Below are 14955 nucleotides of genomic sequence, written 5' to 3' on the forward strand. Positions count from 1 at the left end.
TAATAAGACTTTTTAAGGGATAAGCTTCCAGGAATCAGCATAAACACCGATAAAATGCAGGAGTTGAACATAACACTCAAAATAAGCAAAAAAAACTAATATTGAATATTCGAAATAAATTATCCTCCGGCCAAAGGACTTTACCTTCCTATTTTACATACCTACACAAAAAAAAGGGATACTATAGTAACCAATATGATGATACATAAAAAAAATCCTTAAACTATCAAAGGATATCGAACTCAATTCATACCTATACAACCAAGATTTATCGATATACACCGAAAAAAAAGAGAGAGAGAGTTTTCTTCTTTGGGTGTGTATAGAATCCAGGACGAAGGACCAAAAACTATTTTCTTTAGAGAAATTTTCTCAATTCCCAAGAAACACAATTTTCAGAAAGTTGATATCACTTTATTCCTTTTCAATAAATGATAATAGTTACGAATCGACGGACTAAAAAAGACGACGACGACTAAAAATAAAAATAAAAAAGAAAAAATGAAGTCCTTAAAGATGATATTTGTGTATAACAGTCCCTATTTCCGTTTAATCGTTTTGTACAATGATTGTTTGACCTAGTTTTGAAGGTTCTTACAATTAATTACTTTATGTTTGTATCAGCTTCATATTTTTTGTTGTTGTTGTTGAAAGTGTTGATGGTATCCTGCGTCCACCTACCTCTTTTTAACATCACAATTTCAAACTTATATATAAAACGTGATAGTCAGGGTTGGTGCAGAAGAACAAGAATATGAAGAAAAAAATTAAGGACCATTATGAGCAGAGGACATAAGAAATATAAGAAACAGAAAAGATATAAATATAAAGAGCACAAGTCCCTAATAGAATGTTGAAACATAGTTTGGCTATAAGCGAGCAAACTTTTAAGAATAAGAAAAAATGGATATGTATATATACAAAAGGATGTGGCTCTATTGCACTCTATGTAAGCATAAGGAAGAGGAACGAAATTCAAAAAAAAAAAATATAAAGTAAAATAATAAAAAAGGGAAATGATGAAAACAAAGTTCTTAAATAAAAACTGTTTCTGTTCATTTCCCTGAACGGTGAAACTCTGTGAAATGGCGAATAAAAGAAAGAAATTCATTTAGTCCTGGTGCATGCTGTGCATATATACGAAGTCTTTTTATATGAACGAACATCCTCTTCACCCCAATGATGTCCTGTCCATCTCCAGAATTGCAACACTTTCTTACACACACACACATAGAGCAGAATTTGTTACTATCTTTCTATTTTTCGAAATTACATGCCAATTGTAGAAAAGTGTTTTGAGATTGTTGTTCTGTTATTATACAATTGTGTAGCAAGGATAATAGAATTTTATCCTTTTTCTTTGTTTTTAATTTTTTTTTTTGTGAATAGAAAAGAAGTTTTTGTATGTTTCTTTTGCATTTCCTTTTTTATAATATTATTATTTTTATTCTGGTAGTTGGTAGTGTTTTGTAAAAAGTAGAAGTTTACTTTTTTAATTCATTTTATTTTATATTATACTGATAATAGTAAGCAGGGTGGGTACTACTTTATTCTTATGCGGTTAACACAGTAAAAGCAAATGTTTTTCATTTGAATGATAATTGGGGGTGTTCTTTTTTAATTGAACTTTTTTTCCTCTTTTTAATATTAAAAAAAAAAAACAATAATAAAAATAAAAACACCAATAACAACTTGTGAGTTGTAAAATGAAGACATTTTAATTTAAAGTTATTTCCAAATAAAAGTTTAATGGAAATAACTTTAAATATGGATACCTGTTTCAAAATTTTGTATAAGAACCTTAAAGATTCAAAGTTTAGTATTTTTGAAGTGCTCTTCTGGTTGTAGTTTGTAAGCTGAAAAGTTTTTTTTATTTCTTGAGATAGTGAAGGTAAGAAGTAATAAAGATTTCCGCAAAATTTATAAAGATTCATAAATTTAAAACTGAGTTTTTTGTTGTGGGTTTTTGAGATGAAACATTATACAAAGTATCGTTCCAAGAAATGCGAACGAATGTAATAAATCTTTGAAGAAAAAACTTTGTTTTCTAAGAGAATATTTTGAGGGGTTTTTGACCCTTTGGATTGGTAAAAGTTTATATCTTAATACCAAAACACATTGAACAATTTGGGATTTAGGCATTTTTATGTTAAAATGAATAATTTCGATCGAGGAATGATTTCGGATGAAGTCTTAAATGTTTTCAATCATATAAACGTTCTATTGAATATTACACAAAGTGTTGTAAACAATCAAAATATTAAAATTTAAAAGTTTTTTTTTTTAAATAACATCAAATAAGTTTCGTTATCACAGTTCGAAAATTCAAGGTTTCTTTTCGGAATATACAAAATGTCATTATGTTGTTAAAATATTGGCTTCAAAATCATTTCATTATTTTTGAAATAATTTAAACACACTTCTTTTAAATAAATAAATTGAATCAGGTGTCACGACAAGCCGTTAAGAACTAAGACCTAGTGACTTACAACTATCAACCATTCGTGTGTGCAAGTAATGTTGTCGGGGATGGAGTTTTGTAATTATTTATTTTTGTGTCACCATGCCTATTTTACTTAAAACTAAACCTTTAAACTATAAAACAAGTATGAAGTCCAATCAAGGTTAAGACCCCATTCCGACTACAAACTATCAAGTGCCGATTGAAGCCACCAAAACTGTTTCTCCTGCTTCACCTTATCAGTTCGGTCCCGTTCGGACACAGCTCAGCTGAACTGAAGGAGCTTTGCTGCACTTTGTGCCATGACGTCTTGATTGTACAGGAGTCGCCTATCCACTGTTCGTCGTCTGACGTGGTAGATTAGCGGAACTGCCAATCTATCCTGTATCAGACCGCATCTATCTTAAAAGAGGAATGCCTCTGGTGGAATGAAGCTGCTCAAGCGTGCACTCTCAAAATACTCGTGGTCCGGATAGAACGCCCCGAAAATTAAATTGTTGGTCGAAGACATAGCTCTTGCAATGTGACCTCGTACGAGTTTTATCACGAAGTTATCAATTCTGTTGATTCGAGCCCCGTTGTATATGACTTCGTTGAAATAGTAATGCACGTAAGAAGATTCAGCTATTCGATATGAGCCGGTACAGCATCGTAAACACTACCTCTCGAACACCCGAAACTTTTCCATCTGAGAAGGAGCAACGGTAAACCACACAGGACAACCATAAACGACCATCGGCCGTATGAGGGCCAGGTAGCAAATTACCTTCACTCTGGGCTCAAGCCGACTGCTGTAAAATAGCCGTTTCGTCAGAGCGAAGGCTCCTCTGGCCCTGGTCAGAGCAGCATTTATATGTCTGTCGAAATATAAATACTGATCTAACTAGGTACCAAGGTACTTCAGTACTCTTTTGCTATCTAATGGCTGCCCGCGAAGATCTACGATGAATATCTTGCGCCAATTCTTGAACGTATCCCTCGTGGTCCTAGCCAACGGAGTCTGGAACAGAAATGTCTCTGACTTCTGGACATTTATTTTCAGTTTCCAGTCGTCGCAATATCGCTGAATCTTGTCGAAATCACGCTGCAAGAGCATTCTAATAACATAAACCTTTCGGGCCGTTCTGTACGCAATAAGATCGTCGGCGTACGCAATTGCCTTTGTAAGACTACCTATCAGATCGCAAGTGTAAATACTGAAGAGAATCGGCAAATTCACCGCTCCCTGTTGAAGACCATTTTTAACTAAGAATGTTGTGGTAGAAGTTACTTTGCCACTTTTGACAAAAAATTTTCTACCGTTAAGCATATCATTAAGTATATACAACAATGGCTTGCTTATGCCAAGCCTCCTCAGTTTTAGGTAGAGACCCTCTGACCATGCGTTGTCAAAGGTCTTTTCCAAATTAACCAGAACAGCACTTGTCAGATATCAGAAACGAGTTTAGACAGCATGAATTGTGTCATAACCAGCCTTGAACCCAAACTGTTTATCCGGAATTATTTTGATGTCCACAGTCCACAGTATTCCGAGCCCTATTGATGACCTTTTCGAAAACTTTGCTGATGCTCGGAAGAAGACTTTTTTGACCGAAAAATTGACGGGTTGGAGTTATCCTTTCCCTTTGTCGGGAGAGGATGAACCACAGCGGCCTGGATGAAATGCATTATTGAAGATCGTGATATAAATGTCAATTGGCTCCATCGTTAAATGTCTAAGTACAACGTTGGATATACCATCGAAACCTGCTGACTTTTTTTTTATTGAGTTGAAGATGAGCTGAAGCTCAACCTTCGTCACTAACACCGGATTAGTTTTCGTTTGCTCGGCGATTATGGTCATTGAACCGCATGAAACCACGGTTCTCAGATCGCCATTGTGTGATATCATTTCCGAGATAAAAGTGATTAAGTAGGGCTCTGTTTTCCAGGTAGTGGTTGGGGCGAATGTTAACATTCACCTTGTACACTTGAAAAGCAGCTCCTACCGCCTCCACATGTTTCTTAGTTCAACTCACTAACCATCATGCCACGGTTACTACATTACATCAGACGCAAAGTTATTTTCTAGGTCTTGAAAAAACGTAGGTCTTTTGTTTTTTTTTTTGGCTCTAATAGTAATTCAAATTTTTTTAAGATAAAATGTTAGTTTTTGAAAATCTTTTAAGAATTAGTTTGATTTAATTTTCAAAAAAAGGTGGGATCTGACTTAAAACAATAACTAATCTTTTTAAAACAAATTTTTTTAAAAGATCTAATTGTAATTTAAGGTACTAAAAAGTAGCAACCTGTTATTGAAGTTAAAAAATATTCAACATGTTTATTTGTATTTGTTTTTAAGTTTTTTTGTAAACATTTGTTTCGAATAATAACTTCTGTGTTCATAACCAGGTAACTTCGATACGTCAATATATTGGTCCAATCTTAAGGCAAAGCTGTCATTCAAATTGATCTTACAATAATGGTATTACATTTAAGAATCAGATTTAAAGTGAATGAAAGAAGTAAACGGGATACAAAATTGTCTTTTCTATGTTTCAGGTTGATAGCCATTCTTGTCCTTTTCCTTCATTAAAATCATAACAATGTCCTTACCTATCTATCTGCATAAAGCTGAGCACGCCAATGAACTATCCTTTATTCGTTTGAGACGCCTACCTAACTTCACAACCAATAGGCGTACGCTTAAAATTTAAACATACATGTTCTGCCTCTTTCTAATCTTCAGTTAATTTATTTTCCATCCTGGTTCTTCTAATATGAAATTAAAATAAAGCTATCCAAAGGAAAAAAGCTTTGAACAAACTAGTCGAATACACAAACAATTGTTAAGTATACTTACACGTATTTTTCATTTCCGGGATGAGTTGTAATAGGATGAGTTGTGTCTTGGGATGGAACTAGCTTACCGACAAAAAATGGTGTGTTTTCGCTAAGTTCATTCAAATACACAAACCATTTGGCTTAACATAATATTTTCCGAGTAAAGATTTTTCAACAAATTATAAATTAATATGCAATAAAATGCATTTTGCATAGTCTTCAAAAATTGTATTTGTTTTGACACCTTAGTTGTTAAAATTAGAAAAAAAGGAGACGTGCTAAAGAAATAATATATATATGATATTTCGTTCAGACTAAATTTCTATTCAGTCACTATAAAACTGCATAACAAACATATTTTTATGCAAAAATGGAAATTTTTTTATATATAAAAGAATAATTTAAATAAAACCGGTCAAACGATTTTCAACAAAAAGATTGAAAAATGTATGTTGTTCTTGACTAATCAAATGGTATTTGTTTCCTTGAAGACAAACTTATTTTACAGGTATATTTTTAAATCTTATAAAGTTACTTTAGTAAACAGACTCTTTGCATAGAGGAGTAAGTTCGTGCGATCCATTGGTGCATTTTATTTATTTTGCTATTCGTTCGATCATTTTTTGAAAAAGTTATTGAAGATTTTTAATTTTTGATATTCTTGAAAAATTTTATAAGTCTTCATGGCTCTAGAACTAAAAATCGAAAATCAAATCAAAATTCTTAATATGTATTAATACATCTGTTGCTAATTTTTGTTCACAATCACATATGAGCTACAATGTGGTAGTTACAGCTTTTTTCGATCCAAAATAAGAGGACTTTTTATTGAGCCTTAAAGAAAAAAAGAACCTCTCAACAAAAATTGAGCTTTGTCTCAACTTTTAATAAAGTGAATTTCATGAAAAAGGTATGCCTTTTCGATTTAAGTTGTCTTAAAAGTCATTTTTAGTTCCAATGGGTACTGATACATTTCTGGAGGTAATGTTACTTCCACTCTTTCCATGCATTTTCTAACTCGATTTTAATCTCAAATTCAATTGTTTTTTAGTTTGGCCCATGTCAACTGTTTAGTTGTTAAATGAATGTAATGCAAAGCATTAAAAAATAACCAAAAATCAAGATATTTACACTCATTTAGCAATATCAAAAAACTACCCCCAAAGCGATAATTTCAAAGTTTGGACCGAAAAAAAGAAGACTTTATCCTTATATTTCGACCATCAAAGAAATCTCTCTATGCTTTAAAACGCTTGCTTTCTGAATATCGAAATCATTTTGTTTTTGGTCAGTACCTTCCTCTGTTTTTGTTTGGTCTTTTCATATCCTTTATATAGAGAGAGAAAGGATATACTTGCTTTATATGATACCTGTGTGAATTAAAAGTGGGTATATTGGCATTGCAGATATACGAAACAGATAAACGATTTTACTCGTTTCATTAAATCCCGTGTCTGTTCTTCCGCAAAGTAGACCTTCTTCAAATGACCCAGAAACAATCCGTGCACACTAACGACCAACCTAGAGACCAACCAACTAACCAACCAACCAACCGACCGACTGATTTCTATGCTTCCATCGGCATCGATCGTAACGTCCAACCACAGAGAGCTACAACAGCCAAAGCAACTATGATTCCCAATTGGAATGTGTCTCATTAGTTTCACATCATTTCTATCGACTCTTTGGTAGCGTCTGGTCCAGTGTCGTCATCGTCATCGTGTCGTAGCGATATAACAGCAAAACAAGAAGATTCCTTGAAACTGGAATAAGGATGTGTGTTGTATTGTACCCAGGTCCAGGTATACCATTTACCTCGTACCTTCGTACACCTGAAACTCATGTCAGTTAAATTTGATGACCTATTGAACAGTTATCATTATCATTAGAATTAGTTGACTTCAGCGTTTTGCAACTGGCATGTACTAGTACTATCAACGACTATACAAGGACTACGCTTTTGTGTGGTGCGTCCTTTGTAATTTTAAAGTTACATTGATAAGGGATATTGTCTTCGTCCTGATATAATGGTGACCGCATTATTATTGGCTCCTGTCACCGATACCATTAAGCTAAAGAGAAGAGAATTATCAAAATATCTATAAAGAGCACACCAACTACTAGCATCAGGATCCAGGACTATCATCATCATCATCATTTTGAATCTCCATCATGATTCTGCTCAAGAGCATTAATCCTCTGACAACATTTATGTTTCTTAGCTGATGGTTTTCAATTGCATAGGTTTGTCATATAAAGGATAGCGATGGCGAAATAGCGTTAGCGATAACGATAGAGACGTGGTGGGAGGACATTCCTAACATGTGCAGAAATTTCAGCAGCTATAAAAGCCGTCCGTTTTCGATTCATTCAAGCGACAGTAATCCTTGTTCGTCGTTGCTGCTCTCTGTTTCACTGAATTGGGAAGTCTGTGAGTTGAATTGACAAATTTACTGTGGATCCATATAACGACACGACACGAACGACGACGATGATGACATATCACAGAAAGAAGAAATTGAAGCAATAGAAAATCCACCGTTATTAAACATGGTAGATAGATAACATCCTTTTACAGAACACACTAACAACCTTAACCTCGTCCTTGTGCGATGATGGGTGCCGAAGCTGATACTGTGCAGTCGCAGTGTGCAAAAGCGCTTACAATGTACCGATTCGTATATAAATTTTGTACTTGGAAATTTTAAATTGCTTCCTTTTTACAATCGTTTATGTATTCTTTATCGTCCTTGTTAGCGAAGTGAGGTTTGGCTTGACATCTACATTATAAAAGGAAGAAGAGTTTGGGGTTTTTCAAAGGGAAAGAAATGCTCGGTTAGATTGAATTATGAATTATGATGAGTGTATTGTGTAGTGTACCTGAAAAGGTAGAAATATGATAAGAATTGGAGGATGTCAACGATAGTATTGAAGGCTGTATCTTGTTATAATTCAAAACTTACTTCTTCTCTAAAATGGTTTAACAGGAAATCTTTTGAAATAGAAAAGGATGTCTCTCGTATATGTTGGATTTTAAATTAATAACACAAGTTTTTGCTTTACCGTTTTTGGGGTAAATATCAAAGTTAACACTCAGATTCTTCAAACAAACAAATTTCAACATCGATTGAATTCTTCCAGATTTAATTTAATAAAACTCACGAGTATCAGTCATGGGTCATGGATTGTAACATTTCTTTTTACCAATTAGACATTTCTGAGAATAAAGGATAAAGGTCACTGAACAGCTAATTATTTATTACACAATGATGTTATCTGATGTTATCTCAAATAGGAAATAAATCAATTTTTTTAATTTGCGTAGGTAGATGGAATTTTGTTTGATACTTGTTCTTTTTTGTATTCAAAATTCCTGAGTAATTTAATTATTTGCTTGATGAATTGATTGGTAAACAATTTTATATCTAAAGTGGTTTGTTTTCAAATAAAAATACTTCCCCATTTTTTGTTTTTTTAAAAAGACTGGCTCGAAAAAAATATTAATCCAGTTAAAATAAATTTAAGAATACGTCTTAGAGAACAACATTAAGAATTTTGTAAATAAACAATTTTTCCTTGAAAATACAATTATGTACATTTATTTGATTTTTCTTAGAAATTGAAGATTTATGACAAAAGAAAACAAATATGTTTGTCAATTAATATAAGAAAATTAAAAATTGCCTTCAATTCGAAAGTTCATCGTTTGAAAAATGTATCGATTGAACTTTGTTAAAATGGTGAGATGAATTGAACAAAACTTAAAAAAGTTAGCAGTTGCTTACAAACTGATACTAAGCATTTTTTAATTAATACAAAACATTTTTTGAATGGTCGGCAAAATACAGTTTGCTTTCTATTCTACAAAATACTGTTTTTTTCAAGGATTAAGCTGTCCTGAATTTTTCTATTCAAAATGTGGTATTCACGTTGTTATAGACATGTCTAATGTTCCCTGAATTAGTATAAATAGGAATCTTTTATCGAAGAAATGTTCAGTCTATAACCTTGCTAAACGCTAGTGTAGAAAAAGAATATCAGCGATTTCACCTCATTTTTAGAATTTTTGCAGATTTATAAGTCTTAATAGATTTTACCCCAAGGAATACAAAGATGTGCAAAAACGAAGAAATCTCGATTGTACAGATTCAATTCTTTAAGAGTGAGAGTTCTGATGACGAAACTACTAGCGTATTCAAGGAGAGGTCTAACAAAGGTGGTGTACCGATATTTAGTGGCATAGGGGTTTGAGAATTCTTTAGACCAGCATTTGATGGAAAATGGGCTCAAAAATTTAACTGAGTGTCGCAAAAAGCTCCTACGTCACGAAAAGAATAGGCAGAATTAATTTCGTGCAGAAGGTAAGTTCAGGACTGATCATGTGATAGCTTACAAGTGAATTATGAATTGCAATTAAGCAATATTGAGTAAAAAGGAGTTTTTATCGCGTAATAAGTCTAAAAAAATGAATAGATACAGTTGAATTATTAATGACATTAGTAACATCGTTGATAGTTAAAGATAAATAACAAAGGACCAATATGGCTCCCTTGAGGGACTCCTGAGTTTGCATAAATGGGATCGGAGATTGAGAAATTGAAAACAAGTCTATATCGGGCAGTTTTCTAGGTATTAAATATAAAAGCAAGGGAACTCAATGGCCTTAAGCTCAGGATAAGTAATTTGGTGACTAATTTTATCAAAGGCTTTACTAAAGTCTTTAATGATAACGTTTTCTTCATTTATTTTATCTAATTCGTTTTTAGTATTACACACCAGGTCAGTAAGATTGGTTTCAGTGGGTCTGCCTTTTAAGAAACCCTGTTGTTGCAAAGAAAAAATAGACACAGTCGTAGAAAATTCTCTTGAAAGCTTGAATACGGACCTATAATTCATAACATCATACCTTTTTTTGAACAAGTAAAATAAAGTAATCTTTCCAAGGATTTTGGGAAAATAGCTTCAGAAGTAGAAAGACTAAACAGTACTGAAAGAGAGGAAGCACACTTTCGGACCGAAAAAGAAACTATCTTACAGTCGACATTTAGTGTTCGCCATCTAAAATTTTTTTTTTTAACTAGTACTTATTTAGTGAATGGTAAGACTTAGCTCGTGTCTAATTTGACAGATAGTAAGCTTTTTCCTTCCGCTGAAAAAATTCGTTTGTGTATATGCTTGAAAAGCGCTGGCAACTACGCTTAGAGAAGAAGCCGATTTTGCCAAAGAAAAAACATATTTTCAGATGAAACTGATGCACCCAAACCGAGTCCCTGTTTGACGCGGGTTTTCTTCCAGAGGCATAAGTGGGCCATTTTCTTCGAAACTGAGCAAAGAGTGGCCGTTACAGTCAATAACGATCATTATCGTACCTGTTGAACGCATTTTTGTGCAGAAAAATTGAAGAGGAGAATATTGGCAAAATTTTGCGGACCCTATATTTTTCGTCAACAGTATCATCACTTATTTCGATTTAGGTAAGGGAAGTGCATGAGGGGTACCTTTAAAGTAATCAAACAAAACTAGTCAGTTTCTTCAAGATAATTCCTGTTAAATTGACTGAAAAACATCTTTGACTTTTACAGAGAGCTTAAATCATTTCAGCATCTTACTTAGTTTCCGGTTTTTAAGACTTCATTAACCATTATTGGATGTTTCAAGAAATCGTCAATTTAGCACTTTTTCAAATTCAATGCTGATTTTGAATCGAAACATCGATTTAAAATGGCAGTTTGAATTTTAAATATCTATGTTTCCAACCCAATTTGTATATAGGTTTGAACTTAAAAGCTTTATTTATACGACGTATTCGTCACAAAAAAAATTCTTTCCATTTTGCTTTTGGTTGAGCGTTTCTTAAAGACAGGATAAATCTAGTAACTTATGAAGTTTATTTGAAAAAATCATGCATCATTATAAAAATTTAAACTGAAAATTGAACGTATTGATAATTGATTTGGAAAACCTTCACAAATACCATTGAAAAAACTTCTGTATAAATTTAGATAGCCTCAAAAGGCTTTATAGATGTTTTTTTCGAATTTTTAAAGGTAACATTTCAACAAAATTACGTGATATAGTGATTTTTTAATAGCATTTGAAATAAGACCATCGAAAAGTTAAAGAAAAGTAAAGGTTTTGAAAGAATTGTAATACCTACTTCATGTTTTCTAACCCTGGAATTTATTGTTGTGTATCAAATTGTCAAAACTATTCATTTCTTTGATTTTTTTTTTCTGAGTGTTAAGAAATAATAAATTATCAGAAGTTGACAATAATTTTATAAAACTGCAGGACAAAGAAATTTATCGTCTTTAATTTATTAATTCCAAAGTGACTGATTTCATTCCCGTTGAAGTCAAACATCGTTGTTGATAAAATGATATCCCTTATTTGCGTTAAATCAAACACATAAAGGTGTCAACTGGGTGAAGTCTGGCTGGTATACAATTTACACCATTTACTTTTAAATACATTGTTATTGGTCTACCTTTTTCTTGTCTCCGAAAAGCAGATATGATTATTGGTTATTAAACTAAACAAACATAAAATAAACCTTTAATCAGGGGTTCTTAAAAAAGACATTACAATTTATTGACGGAACCTTAAATGTTAGGAAAAGGTTTATATTGTTCAAATAACCCATTGTTTGTACATACTTTAACACTTGTCTGTGCGTACATGTACAAATTAAAATGCTACTAGCATAGAAACAATCCATGTACAATATAGTCCCAACAATTTGTGTGCCCTTTCAGGCTTATATAAATAATGCATTTTTGATGTGAATAAAAGAATACAGGAAATTGGTTGAAATTTCCGTCAAGAAGTTATGGCATCATAATGGATGGATTTATGTTATAGGAAATTTTATATTGATTTTGTGCTAAATTAATTAAAAATTAAACATCTTATGAATATCAAATTTTGTTTGGTAGCTATTAGAATTTATTTCAATTTCAATAAACAAAGGATGTTTTAAGGATTGGGTGTTGAAGTTATTTGGCTTAAATGAGACTTCAATTTAACTCCACACAAGAACTTGTTATGTGACAGTAAGTTGTTAAATACAAAAATAAATAAAATATGAACACAAATATATTTTATTCAGCATAAATAAAGGTCTTAGAAACTTAAGAATTAAAAGTACAACACATTTCCAGCTTTGATGAAACAAAGATTCTATATTTAAAGCAAATCAATATTGAAGATCTCTAATACATTTTTTTTTAAATAATTTTCAGGCGACAGACGATAATGGAAGTGGATTCCCACCACCACCAATCAACTCTCCACCTCCTGGTAAGTTTCAAAATTTTGTTCATCAATTTTTGTATTTCCTTTATTTCTTGAATGTTAAATTTTATCAAAATAAGCATTGAAGATAACAAGGTGTAAGTTTAAAAAAACTAAAAAATTTCAAGCAAAATTGAAAAACCTTTGATGGAACTGTATATGTTGTGTCATGTGGCCTTAAGCAACTTTAAGGAGAATGAAGATTTCTGGGTAATTTTTATAATTTAAAAAATGTTAATCATATTAAGTTGAATTAAGATACTTTGCAAAAGAGAAAATCAAGAAATATTCACTTTGAGCGAAGGTAAGAAAAATGTGTTATAGGGTAGAGTTGCCAGTTGCCGGACCCTTAAGGATTTTTCCTCATTTAACATAGAACAGTAGCAACAAATATTAACATTTTCGAATAATTCTTGAAATAAATTATTCTTTATAGATTTTTGCATATAAAATATAAAAAATATAAATTTTCTTACCGAAAAACGTTTTATTTAATTTTTTGTAAAAAGAAGTAATTTTTTCTATTTTCGACCAGCTGGTGTCCCATTTTCGGCCACCTACTAAACAAAAAAGTCTTGAATTGTTTTATATTTTTTATTAAAACGTTTTATCAAAAAAAAGTTAAAAAAGGACTTTATCTTGAAAAAAATAAATAAAACAAAATAAAAAATAAGTTAAACTAATTAAATCCAAGTTTGAGGCTTAAAAATTAAAATAAAAAATCCTTAAATTTATTTCAATTAGGAACATGCTTTTTAAAGCTAATTATAAATTATCAAAAGATTATAGGTATATATGTAAATATTATTTTTTCAATACACTTAAGAATGTGTAAATTGCTTAAAAGTAACAATTTATTAAAGTTTGTTATCACATTTAAAACAGGTAAAGTATTGTAGCTCAGCATCTGCAAATGACATGGTTAAAAGATTTGTGCATTGTAGATGAAACCAATTTTCACAGCTATAACAGCCTATATTTTTCCATCTTCATTACATGAAGGACATTTTGGAACAGTCTTTTTTTGGTTATTCGTTTTTTTCCCTTCTCTTTTCATTTGTCGCTCAAGCTTCCTTTTTTCGACTTCGGCAGCTTTAAATTTTTGTTTGTCGTCTTTGTTTTTTTGAAACGCTTTCCAGGGCTGAGATGACATTTACATAGGCGGTTTTTGATTCTTAAAAAATCTTTTAACTGAGGTTTTGGATACTTAAGATACTTTTCAAAAAAGGATGGGTTTTCAGCGCTTTTTGAAGTATGAGGTTCTGTCAAAATATAATATAAATAAGTAATAATTTTGACTTTTTTAAGACCTTAAAAATGGAGCATACACATTACCCATATCAGTGATTTTCCCTAATAAGAAATTTCTTGCAAAATATTATCATTCACTATTTCCAGCTCCATGGTATCTTCTACAAAAAAAAAATCAAGTATTGAAAAAAGCAGATTCTTTATTATAAGTTATACTTAGGTACCTATGACTGTTTCGTAATCCTGTGGATTTTTTTCTTGTAGATTTGGTTAAGGTACTCTTAATAATGTCCCATCACAAGCAACTTCGAAAGTCATTTCAATTTCTTCGGGTATCCCAGAAACTCCAAAAATGTTTTGCTTGGCATGGCGGATAATGTCAAGCACAACTGTTGATATTTTTGCTTTCAAGACCATCTTTTATGTGCAATATCACCCTTTCAGCTTCTAAGAAACTTGTATTTTAGATATCTTTATCAGCACCACCAATGTTCACAATGCGGCCTTTATCGCAATCGAAGTTGATCACGATTTCTTCGTTATCGCCGTTACCAAGATCACTGCATACATCAACATTCAAAATACCAATACCAGCATCTATATCAGAACCGCGAAAAGATATACCACCAGGATCTGCATCAAGAATGCCCTTAGAATCCCCATCGCCACCAGAATTAACGCCATTAGAACACTTTCCAGATACACAAGCAAATTCTCAATTGGATTAACATCTGGACTTTAGGAGGCCAACTTAATACATCTATATTATTTTCTTTAAAGTACTTTTTAGCCTTAGAAATAAAAAAAATTAAATAATACTTTTTGTCATAAAATTGTAAGCTTATTTAAAAGCTCAATATAAGTCAGGCATGGTAAAAATAAAACCAAGTTCATACTTACAATTTTGGCTGCATGTCAACGAACATTGTCTTGTTGGAAAATGAAACTGCAAGTATCTATAAAAAGCTCTAGCGCCGTGGGCTCTAATACCTTTTTATAGGACTAGAATTTAAATTCTTGCATTGGCTTTGGATTTTAGAAAGATCATTTGACCTTTTTTATCTCCACAGAAACATCCCCACACTATCACACCTTCAGTTTTGTGGGGCATCCGCAAAATGCAATCC

The 14955-nt window shown here is 32.0% G+C and overlaps 1 protein-coding gene across 4 annotated transcripts in view; it reads left to right on the forward strand.

The window, feature by feature from the left end:
* The window catches only part of LOC129948585 (collagen alpha-2(IX) chain), a 405200-nt gene that overhangs the window by 176616 nt on the left and 213629 nt on the right, over positions 1-14955 (forward strand). For all 4 annotated transcript variants that reach the window (XM_056059695.1, XM_056059694.1, XM_056059696.1 and 1 more), the window contains exon 2: positions 12526-12583. In XM_056059695.1, coding sequence (XP_055915670.1) covers positions 12526-12583 — 58 coding nt within the window. The remainder of the gene's footprint in view (positions 1-12525; positions 12584-14955) is intronic.

Source organism: Eupeodes corollae, chromosome 2, assembly GCF_945859685.1.
Source record: "Eupeodes corollae chromosome 2, idEupCoro1.1, whole genome shotgun sequence".
NCBI classification, from domain to species: Eukaryota; Metazoa; Arthropoda; class Insecta; order Diptera; family Syrphidae; genus Eupeodes; species Eupeodes corollae.